The sequence below is a fragment of the Macaca mulatta genome, chromosome 4 (assembly GCF_049350105.2).
Source record: "Macaca mulatta isolate MMU2019108-1 chromosome 4, T2T-MMU8v2.0, whole genome shotgun sequence".
Classification (NCBI taxonomy): Eukaryota; Metazoa; Chordata; class Mammalia; order Primates; family Cercopithecidae; genus Macaca; species Macaca mulatta.
The window spans coordinates 165,439,247-165,452,602 of record NC_133409.1 but is presented as its reverse complement, the minus strand read 5'-3'; the positions used below and the strand labels follow the sequence as shown (position 1 = coordinate 165,452,602).

The 13,356-nt window shown below is 39.6% G+C and overlaps 1 protein-coding gene and 1 non-coding gene across 4 annotated transcripts in view; one reads left to right on the top strand and one right to left on the bottom strand.

The window, feature by feature from the left end:
- Positions 1–2,699: 2,699 nt before the first annotated feature.
- NUP153 (nucleoporin 153) overlaps positions 2,700–13,356 on the bottom strand; it is a 101,808-nt gene continuing 91,151 nt past the window's right edge. For all 3 annotated transcript variants that reach the window (XM_015135559.3, XM_015135558.3, NM_001261594.1), the window contains 3 exon segments: positions 12,231–12,503; positions 4,174–4,342; positions 2,700–3,837 (listed from right to left, as the gene is read on the bottom strand). In XM_015135559.3, the coding sequence (XP_014991045.3) occupies positions 3,756–3,837; positions 4,174–4,342; positions 12,231–12,503 (524 nt within the window). In that variant the 3' untranslated portion in view covers positions 2,700–3,755.
- Positions 6,838–6,939, top strand: LOC114677806 (U6 spliceosomal RNA). Its single transcript, XR_003729251.1, has one exon. It is a non-coding gene; the product is annotated as a U6 spliceosomal RNA (small nuclear RNA).

Genomic DNA, 13,356 nt, shown 5'->3' with positions numbered 1-13,356 from the left:
TTACTAGACCAAATTTGTCAGTTTCCATTAAATGGACCGGCCAAAATAACCTTTACACTGTATTTTACTTTTCCAAAGTAAAATAATACTTTCCAATTAAAAAGTTATTCACAGGCTTAACCAGCATATGGCCTGGTTATATGTTGTTAAAATTAGTTCAATAACTTCAAATAATTAGATGAAACAAGTAATTTCAAAGGAGAATTTGTAACAAGTATTAGGCGGCTTAAAGACATTTTTCAGTGGTCTGAACTGTACCTTTTTCTCAATGCCCGGAATTGTAATTACGCAAAACACTTTACTTTTAAAGTGACACCCCCAAACCTCAGTGCATCAGTCAGCCAGGTGCTTATTTGATGATGCAGACTTTTGGACCCCATCCGGACCCAGTCAGTTTCTGGTGATGGGGCCCTAGAACATATATTTGACATACCCTGCCAAATACTACTAACAGTACATTCAGTGAGCCACCAGTCCTCTGGTCAACCAAATTGTAAAAACACCTACCTAATTATTCAATTAAAGTTTCTGAACATGACTTTCCTCCCTTCAGATATTATTTTTCATTTAAAAAAATTCCTGGCTGGGCTCGGTAGCTTGCACCTGTAATTTCAGCACGTTGGAAGGCAAGAGGATCGGATATCGAGTCCCTGTCTCTACAAAAAATAAAAAATTTAGCATGGTGGCACACACCTGTAGTCCCCAGCTACTCTGGAGACTGAGGCAGGAAGATTGCTGGAGCTGAGGAGTTGAGGGATGCAGTGAGCTATGATCGCACCACTGCATTCCAGCCTGGGTGACAGAGGGAGACCCTGTCAATCCATTTTCATTACTCACTGGCCCAGCATGAGAAGTATGGGCTTTTATTACTTTCTTTCCAACATTTGTTTTCCCCGCTATCCACAAATATCAATTTTCACTTGTGTTTGCAGCACACAACCCAAAGCAAGGTCGGGCATGTGGCTCATGCCTGTAATCCCAGCACTGTGGGAGGCCAAGGCGGGCAGATCGCAAGGTCAGGAGGTTGAGACCAGCTTGGCCAACATGGCAAAACCCTGTCTCTATTAAAAATACAAAAATTAGCCAGGTGTGGTGGAGCACACCTGTAGTCCCAGCTACTCGGGTGACTGAGGCAGGAGAATCACTTGAACCCAAGAGGCGGAGGTTCCCAAGAATTAAAGTAGTCAGACTGAAAAAAGCCCAAAGTTCTGAATGCAGTCCTATAGATTTCTCAGGTTGGGGGCTGAAGATTCCATTTTTAACATAAACCAGACTAAGTATGGTTTCAGTGACTTTTTATTTAAAGAGTACTAAATAAAAGTAAACATTATTTCTAGCAATTTTTAGAGAAAAGCAGAATGCTTCAGCCATAGGGGCCTAGAGAATGGCTAAGAACTAACCTACAAAGTTTAAGAATTAACTTCTCAGCAGTAAGACACAAATTCCGTTACCTCTTCCAGTATTCATCGCCACATTTGGCCCCTTCAACAGGTGTCAAATGTATACTGCTAAAAGCGAAATTTCTACCCCCAACCAGCATTTGATGTACTAACATATCTCAAGTAAGAAAAATACCTTGAATTCTAAATTTAAACTGCAACCAGGCCAAGCCCGGTGGCTCACGACTGTAATCCCAGCACTTTGGGAGCCCGAGGCGGGTGGATCATTAGGTCAAGAGTTCAAGACCAGACTGGCCAACCTGGTAAAACCCTGTCTCTACTGAAAATACAGACACAAAAATTAGCCGGCCGTGGTGGCAGGCAACTGTGATCACAGCTACTCAGGAGGCTGAGGCAGGAGAATTGCTTGAACTGAGGCGACAGAGGTTGCAGTGAACTGAGACCGCACCACTGCACTCCAGCCTGGGTGACAGAGCAAGACTCCATCTTGGAAAAAAAGAAACTCCAACCAACCAGAAGTTCAGCAAATTAAAACTGAGCACAAAATAACTGTACATTCAAACTGAAAAATAAAATTACCAAACATTGTTCCAAGAGCTCTTTTAGGGACCACAGGAGTCCAGTTTAACCAAAAAAAAAAAAAAAAACAAAAACGAATGCAGTAAAATAATACAAAAGAAAGTGCAGCTGACCCTTGAACGCATGTTTGAACTGTGAACCCACTTATCACGGGCTTTTCTTTTCTTTTTTTTTTTTTAACCCAACCGAGCACAGATCAAAAGCACAGTATTCATGGGATATAAAACCTGCACATTCAGAGGCTTGGCTCAGGTTCTACAGGGGCCACTGCTGGACTTGAGTATGCGTGAATTTGTGGATTTTGGTATGGGGGCGGGGGATTTGGAGGAGTGTGGTTCTGGGAACAATTTCTTCTGCACACACCAAGAAACAACTAGTTTTTGTGTATGTATCTCCAAGAATTTTAATAAACACTATCCAGTAACTTACCAAGGAAGATAGAAGCACAAAGAGAAATGAATGTGCATGTTTATTTTCAACTTTTAAAAAAGGTATGTAAGTCGATGTGCAAATTAGGCATGATTCATAGCACCAGGCAAGAACTAGGGTACCTTCTATATGTTGTGCATTTAGATACTTTCAGATACTTTCCCTTTCTCTTAGGAGTTGTCTAAATCACGTCAATGTATTCTTCTAATGAGACAGTTAACCTTTATTTTAAAAAGTCCCCTCCCAATAATACTATGTGTCTTCATTATGAGGTAAAACTAGAACAAAAAGTATGTCATAATTTTTTATTGATGGCATTTATCCCATGGTTTAACATGTTAATTATACTGTAATAAACATGGCTTTAATATTAAACTTTTCCTTATTATCCAAAGTCACCACAGTCCATTTTAGTAAATATAAAAATATATGCTTAATACTTTGTACAATACTGGTTTTTGGTCCAAACAAAACTGGATCAGAAAAGCCAATAAATTCAACTTTAAGAATCCCCAATTTTTTTTTAAAGATTTCCAAATGGATTTAGGCAACTTTGAATAATGGGATTTACATAATAAAATCTGAGACAAGACTAAACAAACAACAAAAAAATCTCTAACACAAAATTCAAATTTCAAGTTCACAGATTTATGTTATGCCAAAAAAGTACAGAAACAAAATTGTATTTACACAAGTTTCATAATAAAATAATGAAAAAGGCAAGACAGGTGATAGAAGAATGAAAATATAGAAATAGCATATAATTATTAAATGGAGGATGAACTAGATCTAACAAGTCCTCAGCACGGACCATTCTTTAATCAGGCTTCCTCTATCAGAAAAGTTTAGTGCACAATACACCCAACTCACTCACTTCACACATACACCAGCACAAACTCAGCATAGAAATCATCCGTTTCAACATTCTCTAATCTATACAGAATTCTAATCTATACAGAATTCCTCAGATATAATTACAATTTCAATGCGTTCCGTAAACGCTTATCAGCGCACATAATGGTGTAGACAAAAGAGGTTCTATACAAAGCCATTCGCCGTGCAGGCTCCATTCCTGGGTACAGCCAGACTATGTCAAATCAGTGAATAATCTGCTGGATCATAAAATATTTTTGCTGAAGAATCAGTCACCAGTCTAGCTATTATATTTTTTAAAAAGGGTGGGTGAGGCGGGTTGGGGCTTCTGTAACGAAAAAGGAGGAAAATTCCAAAATTAAAGAAGTCCTTAGGCAGATCTGACTTCAGATAACCCCAGCACAAAGTACAATCCAGTATCTGAAAGCAGGGCACCAGCTGTTGTTAAAATTGCGTATAACACCAATGTGACCTTTATTTCCTGCGTCTAACAGCAGTCTTTATCTTCCGACCAGAGACTGAAGTTCCAGAAGAGAACACATTTTTCCCATTTGACCTGTGAAAAATAAAAACTTCATAATGTGACATGATGCTCTGAGCAAAATTTCCAAATGCTAACATTTACCATGAGCAGCAGAAGGGTAGGGTGGCGGGGGAGCAGACTCACATTGTTATGTACATTTTCTGCTATACCTAACACACACGCTACTGTTATTTTTTTCTCAAACTGTAATACAACTCTCCAGAATTGTAGTACGGTAAATTTATGTTGGAGAACATATTTAATTTTACCCAAACCATACTGAATCTTGATGACTTTTAAAAACAAAACATATACATGCACATACCCTTACCAATGTGAATTCTCCATTTCAATAAAAAATTCTCTTACCCCACTGTAAATGCTGCTGGCGACTGGTTAAATGGAAAGCCCCCGGAGCCTGAAGGCTGGGCTGAGGCTGCAGGTGTGCTAGAATTTGCACCAAATGTGAACACTCCTGATGGATTGTTGTTTGTGAAGTTGAAATTTGTAGTGCTGCTGCCAAACTGGAAAACCGAACCTACAATAGTTAAAGCAGAAATACTTCATTAGGGCAAAATGATAGGGTTTTTTGGGGGGATGGAGTCTCGCTCTGTTGCCCAGGCTGGACTGCAGAGGCACAATCTTGGCTCACTGCAACCTTCGCCTCCCGGGTTCAAGCAATTCCCCTGCCTCAGCCTCCCCAGTAGCTGGGACTACAGGTGAATGCCACCATGCCTGGCTTATTTTTTGTATTTTAGTAGAGATGGGGTTTCACCATAGTCTCAATCTCCTGACCTGGTGATCTGCCCACCTCAGCCTCCCAAAGTGCTGGGATTACAGGCGTGAGCCACCGTGCCCGGCCGCAAAATGACAGGTTTTTAAATTAATGACTCTGACCTCTACATATAAAAACATGCAAAGAGTTAAAATATTTTGGTCTTTTAATCTAAATAAAACTATTTTCTCCACTGACACATAGTACTCACTTGACACCTCCAACAAATCACACAACTTACCTATGACCAAGGGGAAAAGGGCAGTCTGGACTTCTGGTTAAAGATTGTGAAATCAACAAATACATTTAGCTCTATCTTCTTTGAAAAGTGCATTAAAACAAGGGATTTTTACAAAGATAGAGAGGTGACAACAGCAACAAAGGTTTAGAAGCTGGAAGGCTGACCAGAAGTGATACTGAACTAGCAGCAGGGAAAGAACAGAAGCAATTGCATTTATACCAAACGTAACCAAAATGTTTAGGTTCCAGATACCTATGGAAGAGAGGATGTCGTGGGAATTAAAAAAAAAAAAAAAAAAAAAAAGGATAGCAGAGTATCTGATTAGAAGCAGATACCCAGGATCAATCCCTCCCCACACCAAGATGGTAATTATCAGTGGGTGCAGTGACTCATGCCTGTAATCCTAGCACTTTGGGAGGCCGAGGCAGGCGGATTGCTTGAGCCCAGGAGTTTGAGACCAACCTAGGCAACACGGTGAGACCCAATCTCTATAAAAATTTTTAAAAACTCAGCCAGGCATAGTGGTGTGCACCTGTAATCCCAGCTACTCAGGAGGCTGAGGTGGGAAGATCTCTTGAGCCTAGGAGGTCGAGGATGCAGTGGGCCCTGACTCTGCCACTGCCCTCCAGCTTGGGCAACAGAGTGAGACCCTATCTCAAAAGGAAAAGAAACAAACAAACAAACAAAAAGATGGTAATTCTCCTTTTCCACTCCACCAGAACAGAAGTTCAGTCTTTTAGTCTTTGTAGAAGTGTCTGGACTGGGAAACACCACGTACAGTTAAGGGCAATAATATCATTTTGAAAACGGGAATTAAGAGTAGGTCAATATTCACTAAATACCGAGCGCTCCAGCCATCTTCCCAATCTTAGCTCCCAGAACACTGGCAAATGGAAGCTCCCTGATACCCTCCAAGCAGGAGACTGGATGTATCTTCTTTGGGGAATCTGACAAACTGAGTGGAAAGAACGAAGGATACTAACATCCAAATTTTCCCAAGTAAAATAAAGCTAGACAAACCAGATAATCTACAACGAAATTCGAGATCTGTAAGCCCTATCAATGTAGAAAGGACTTAAGTGGTATTTATGTGTCCTACACCCATTAAAAACTACAAGTAGCCAAGGAGAACCAGACATTTGAACAACTTTGAGACAAAAATAATAAAAGCAATTTTGGGAAAACTGACTCAGCAAAGAAAACTTTAAGGAGAAAAATCTGAACTCAGTATCTTTAAAGAATACTTCATCCACTGGCGGTTGGGTGGGGTGGAGGTGGGGGGAACCCAGAGGGGCATAAAAAGGAAACATCCAGAAAATAAAAAAGAATACTTAGAAATTAAAGAAATAGTGGAAGTTAAAATCTCAACAGAACGGGTAATGAAGGATAAATCTCAGAAAGTATGACACGAAGACAAAAGGTAAGAAGGAAAGGAAGGATGAAGGGACAAAATCTTCAAATAAGTAATTCAGGAAAATTCCCCAAAATGGAAGTTCACAAGAGCATGCTGCACTCCCTACACAAAGGATAAAAACAAACCCACATCAAGACACATCCTGATATATCAGAACAATGGAGGCAAAAGAGGGCAGTCTAACAATTCCAGAAAGAAGCAACAGGCCAAAGAGAAAAGATCAAGACTTCAGGCAACTCTGGAAGCCAGAAAGGTCTACAATGGAGAAAGGCCTTTGAAATTATAAAAATGATTTCCAATCTACATCTATATTCAATCAAAATCTTACCAAACATGGGGTGAGAATAAAGATCCTTGCAGACATGTATGGCCTCAAAATGTTCATCCCTGAACCCTCAAGAATCGCTGGAAGATGTGCTGTATCAGCAAAAAGGGGAGTAACAGGGAACACATGACACCCAGGAAACGGGTTCTTATATGAAGCTAAAAGGAATCTCCACAAGAGTGGTAAAAAGAGGTTTCCCAAGAGTACAGTTAAACAGCAAGCCAAGAAAGCCTGGTAGGAGGAACAGGTTAAAAGACCCTGTGAGAAAAGTGCTTTCAGTGCTTGCTTCAGCAGCACATACCCACAACTTGAACAAAGAAGATTAGCATGGCCCCCTGCACAAGGATGACACCCAAATTCATGAAGTGTTCTATATTTTTAAATTAGAAAATACTGATGAAAGAAATTAGACAGAACACAAACAAATGTAAAGACAACCTATATTCATGGATCAGGAGAACTATTATTGTTAAAATGGCCATATTCCTCAAAGCAATCTATGGATTCAATGCAATCCCTACCAAAAATACCAATAACATTCTTCATAGAAACAGAAACATATCCGGCCAGGCGCTGTGGCTCATGCCTATAATCCTAGCACTTTGGGAGGCCAAGGTGGGTGGGTGGATCACCTGAGGTCAGGAATGCAAGACCTGCCTGGCCAACATGGCGAAACCCTATTCCTACCAAAAATACAAAACTTAGCCAGGCGTGGTGGTATGCACCTGTAATCTCAGCAACCCAGGAAGCTGAGGCAGGAGAATCGCTGGAACCTGGGAGGCAGAGGCTGCAATGAGCCGAGACTGAGCCACTATACTCCAGCCTGGGCGACACAGCAAGACTCCGTGGAGAAGACTCTGTTGAGGGAAGGGGAAAGGGAAGGGGAAAGGGAAGGGGAAGGGAAGGGGAAGGGGAGGGAAGAAGAGAGAGAACAGAAAAGAAAGAGAAGCAAATCCTAAAATTCATATGGAACCACAAGAGTCCAAATAGCTAAAGCAATCCTGAGCAAAAAGAAAAAAGCTGAGGTATACTATCTGCCTTCAAAATACACTACACAAAGCTATACTTACCATATATAGCTATATGAGACTGGTATAAAAAGACACAGACCAATGGAATAGAATAGAGAATTCAGAAACAAATCCACAAATCCAACTGATTTTCGACAAAGATGGCAAGAACATGCATTGGGAAAAGGATACTCTCTTTAGTAAATGGTGCTTGGAAAACTGGAGATCCATATGCAGAATGAAACTAGACCCCTACTTCTCATCCTATATAAAAATCAACTCAAAATGGATTACACTTAAGTGTAAGACATGATACTACAAAACTCCTAGAAGAAAAGATAGAAATGCTCTAGAACAGACCACAGGTCTAAGCCAAGCTTGTCCAACCCAGAGGCCGCATGTAGCCCAGGATGGCTTTGAATGCTGCCCAACACAAATTCATCAACTTTCTTAAAACACTGAGATTTTTTTGTTTGCAATTTTCTTTTTTAGCTCATCAACTGTTGTTTGTTAGTGTTAATGTGTTTTATGTTTGGCCGAAGACAATAATTCTTCCAGAGTGGCCCATGGAAGCCAAAAGATTGGACCCCCCCTGGCCTAGGCAAAGATTTTATGGCTAAGACATCAAAAGCACAGGCAACAAAAAAATAGACGAGAGGGACTATATTAAACAGCAATCAACAGAGTGAAAAATCTGTTGAAAGGGAAAAAATGTTTGCTAACTATTCATACAACAGGGAACTAATATCCAGAATACACAAGGAGCTCAAAGGACTCAACAGCAAAACAAAAAACAAACAACCCAAATAATCCTATTGAAAAGCGGGCAAAGGATCTGAATAGACATTTCTTAAAACACAATACACAAATGGCCAATAGACCTGAAAAGATGCTCAACATCACTATCATAAGGGAAATGCAAATCAAAACCACAATGAGGCAGCATTTCACCCATTAGAATGGCTACTACCAAAAGGACAAAAATTAACAAATGCTGGCAATGAAATGGAAACTTATACACTGTTGGTATGAATGTAAATTAGTATAACCATATGGAAAGCAGTATGGAAGTTTCTCAAAAAATCTAAAAATAGAATCACCTTATGATCCAGCAATCCCATTACTTATTTATCCAAAGAAAAGGAAATCAGTATATCAAACAGATACCTGTACCCGATGTTCAGTGCAGCACTATTCACAATAGCCAAGATATGGAATCAATCTAAGTGTACATCAACAGATGAATGGCTGCAGAAAATGTGATCTGATATACAGTGAAATACTATTTGGTCATTAAAAGAAAATAAAATCTTGTCATTTACTACAACATCTATGGCACTGAAGGATATTATGTTAGGTGAAATAAGTCAGGCACAAAGACAAATATTCAACGTTCTCATTCATATGTAGGAGCTAAAAAAAAGTTGATCTCATAAAGGTAGAGAACAGAATGATGGTTCAGAGGCTTGGTTGGGATGGTGGTAGGAAAAGAAAGGTGGTTAATGAATACAAACATATGGCTAGATAGTAGGAATAAATTCTAGTATTTGAGAGCACAGTAGAGTTAACAATAATTTATTGTATATTTCAAAATAGCTAGAAGAGAAGATCTGAAATATTCCCGATACAAAGAAATGATGAATGCTCAAGGTGATGGATATCCTAAATGCCCTAATTTGATTATTATACATTGTATGTAACAAAATAACACATATCAGTTTTTAAAAATGAAAAACTTTAAAATATGGTTTTCACTTTTATCAAAAATGCTTCCGGATTATTACTAAAACTACATTTTTATGTATGACAAAATGAATGCTTTGTGTTTTCTGTGGGAATGACCTTTACTAGACTTTGTAGTATGGCTTTTTTTTGGGGGATAGTTATGCTGCTACCCAGAGCCTAGAATTTTCTAACACCTTGGTTGGGCACAGTAGCTCACACCTATAATCCTAGCACTTTAGGAGGCTGAGGTGGGTGGACTGCTTGAGCTCGGGATTTCGAGACCAGCCTGGATAACATGGCAAAACCCCGTCTCTACAAACCACGAACCACTCCAAAAATAAACAGATGGGTGTAGTGGTGGTGTCTGCCTGTAGTCCCAGCTTCTTGGCGGGCTCAGGCAGGAGAATGGCTTGAGCTCAGCAGGTTGAGGCAGTAGTGAGCTGAGATTCTACTGCTGTACTCCAGTCTGTGGGTGCAAGGTAAGACCCTATCTCAAAACATTTTTAAAAAATTTTAAAAAAGGATTCTCTAACATCTTTACTATCCAGGTCTACTTTGTTACAGAACTGAGAACCTCCACCCTAAAATGCTGTCCTTCCCCAAGTTTTAACAATAGTGTGACGCTAATTTTTAGGGCCTTTGTAGCCTTGTCTCAATTCTTTAACTGGAAGAAAGATCTCCCTAAAATTGACTTTTTCTTTGTATTTAGTTTATAAAATTGATTGCTCTTTAAATTAAAAAAATTAACAGAGAGAGGAAGTCAATAATGTCAGAGAAACAAAATTCTGTATAGGATAGAAAGTTACAGTATACCATATGGCTCAGCAATAATCAGCATTTCCATAATCCGAATCGTGATCTAACCATATACTGTCTCTATATTATGAAGACAGAGGAAAGACTGGACGTGGTGGCTCATGCCTGTAATCCCAGCACTTTGGGAGGCTGAGGTGGGCGGATCATGAGGTCAGGAGATCGAGACCATCCTGGCTAACATGGTGAAACCCCGTCTCTACTAAAAATACAAAAAAATCAGCCAGGCGTGGTGGCGGATGCCTGTAGTCCCAGCTACTTGGGAGGATGAGGCAGGAGAACCACTTGAACCCAGGAGGAGGAGGATGCAGTGAGAGCCACTGCACTCCAGCCTGGGCGACAGAGCAAGATTCCGTCTTTAAAAAAAACATAAAAAAAGAAGACGACAGAGAAAAATGTTAACTGTGTGAAAGAAATCGAAACTTCCCAATTTCATATTAGAGGAAAAAATCCTGATCAAAATGGTTAATATATATCAGAAAACAGGAGAAATTTTAGTATGTACATTAACTGACAAAGTACCAATAACCAGAATACATAAAGAACTTTTACAAACCCATATGTAAAAGCCAAACTGAAAAATGGCCAATAAAAAAAAAAAACACTTTTTAAAAAGAATTCACACACATGAGAAATCAAGTAGAAGCCACATATAAGAACTCATACAATAGTGGTAGGGTATGAACTGGCAGAATTCAACAGGAAAAGTTTGTATTATCTTCTAGTATAAGATATACAAACCTTTTAATTCAGCAATCCCATGCCACTGTATATACTCTAGAAAAACTCCAGAAAAACATATATACTCTAGAAAAACATACTTATGTGCACCAAGGTACATATATAAGAATGTGCAGAGTAGCATTTCCTAGTTATTAAAAACAACTGAAACATACGTCAACAGTAAATAGATAAACTGCAGTACATTCATACAATGATTTATGTACATACAATGATTCTATGGCAATGACAATAAACCATATGCAAAACATGGATGACCCTTAGAAACCTTAGAGCGAAAGAATCAAGAATCAAAAGATTGCATACAGTAATGTTTCATTTATATATAAAAGCAGGCAAAACTACATTTTCTAGGGATGCATATATTGGCCAATAAATGCAGTAATAAAACTCAAAGAACAGCGATTACCATAAAAGACAAAGCGGTGGTCATCATTAGAGTGGAGAAAGAGAGGAATGTTTTCAAAAACAGATATATGAGGGGCTCCCAGGTGGTTATTATATAGCATTTGCTTCAATATTACACTGTTCACTTATATTTTACACCCCTTTCTACATGTTATATTTCACAATTAGAAAAAATCAACAATTTTAAGAAAATACAGGATTATAATACAGTTTGATTAGTCATATTTAAATATGCAGGTCAAATGGAAAGGCTAGTATCATCAGTAAATAGAAAGTGTCATGAGACAACTCAGCGGGACTGCCTCAGGAGAGAGCACTGGACCTGGGGGTAACTTCCTGACGCAAATCCAATCATGAATAGGATCAGAAAATGCACTTTAAAGCTAGCTCTGAGAGCCCAAAAATTCAGAGTTGAAAAGAAACCAGACTGAATGAATCTCAAGTCAGAGTAAAAATTAACACTTTAAAATACATTACTACCTTAAAAAGTTATAAGTCTGTGAAACCTGGGAATGTTGTTTACATATAAATCCAACCATATTACCTCTTTATTCTGCCAAGTACAAGAGATAATTTTTTTCCCCGAGTCGGAGTCTCGCACTGTTGCTCAGGCTGGAGTGCAGTGGCACGATCTTGGCTCACTGCAACCTCTGCCTCCCGGGTTCACGCCATTCTCCTGCCTCAGCCTCCAGAGTAGCTGGGACTACAGGCGCCTGCCACCATGCCCGGCTCATTTTTTGTATTTAGTTGTATTTTTAGTAGGTTTCACCATGTTAGCCAGGATGGTCTCAATCTCCTGACCTCATGATCCGCCCACCTCGGCCTCCCAAAGTGCTGGGGTTACGGCGTGAGCCACCGTGCCCGGCCAAGAGGTAATTTTAAAATTAAACATACAAATGGTTTCCAAGCTCAAAGGAAAATATTTTAAGACATACAAAACTCATACAGATACAACAGCATCACAGCACACTTACTGGAATTAGGAGTTGTTCCAGAGCCAAACGCAGACTGACTAGGTTGCTGTCCAAACACAGGGGGCTGACTACTGCTTGACACTGTCCCAAAAGTAGGTGGTGCAGGCTGAGAACCACTGGAAAATAATGCTGTGGAAGATGATATAGATCCAAAGCCTGGGGGATTGGGCTGGCTGGCACCTTGACTTTGTCCAAATGTTGGGGTCTGGTTAGCACCAAATGCTGGACTGGCAGATGGTGCTGAAGGTCCAGTTCCAAATACGAAGGAGGATCCTGGAGGCCCAAAGACACACTTAAGTCGCCATGGTGGCTAATGTCAGATTATCCTCAAGAAATTTCTGAAAACCCACAAGCAAATGTCAAGCTTCTTTTCAGACTCTTACCTTGTTAACCAAATTCCATCAAGACAAGTTTTAAATAATGATTGAGAATACAACTCTCTCTACCATTATTTAGTGAAACATACTAAATTCATATAAACAAAAACTGCAATTAACAACTACTCCATACCTTCACAGCCAACAATTTTTGGTAAAGGAACATATCTCAGAAAAGTCTCCCACCAGAAATCTAATGTGTGCAGAAATCACCTCATGATGTGCATATATATATATATATATATATATATATATATATATACACACATACTGCATAATAAAGACTGATGTTTAATAAAACAACTTCCAGTGTCTGGTGACTGACAACCTAACATTTTAAAAACAAAGTTTGGGGCTGGGCACAGTGGCTCACGCCTGTAATCCCAGCACTTTAGGAGGCCGAGGTGGGCGGATCACGAGGTCAGAAGTTTGAGCCTGGCCAACATGGTAAAACCCCATCTCCGCTAAAAATACAAAAATTAGCCAGGTGTGGTGGCAGGCACCTGTAATCCCAGTTACTTGGGAGGCTGAGGCAGGAGAATTGCTTGAACTAGGGAGAGGGAGGGTTGCAGTGAACCGAGATCGCACCACTGCATTCCAGCCTGGGTGACAGAGCAAGCCTCCATCTCAAAAGAAAAAAAACAAAAACAAAAAACAAAGCTTGGAAAAATTAAGTATTACACTCTTACCACAATGAGAAAAATGGCTCCCAAGAGGTAAATATGTTAAAGTTGTACATACAGTGATTA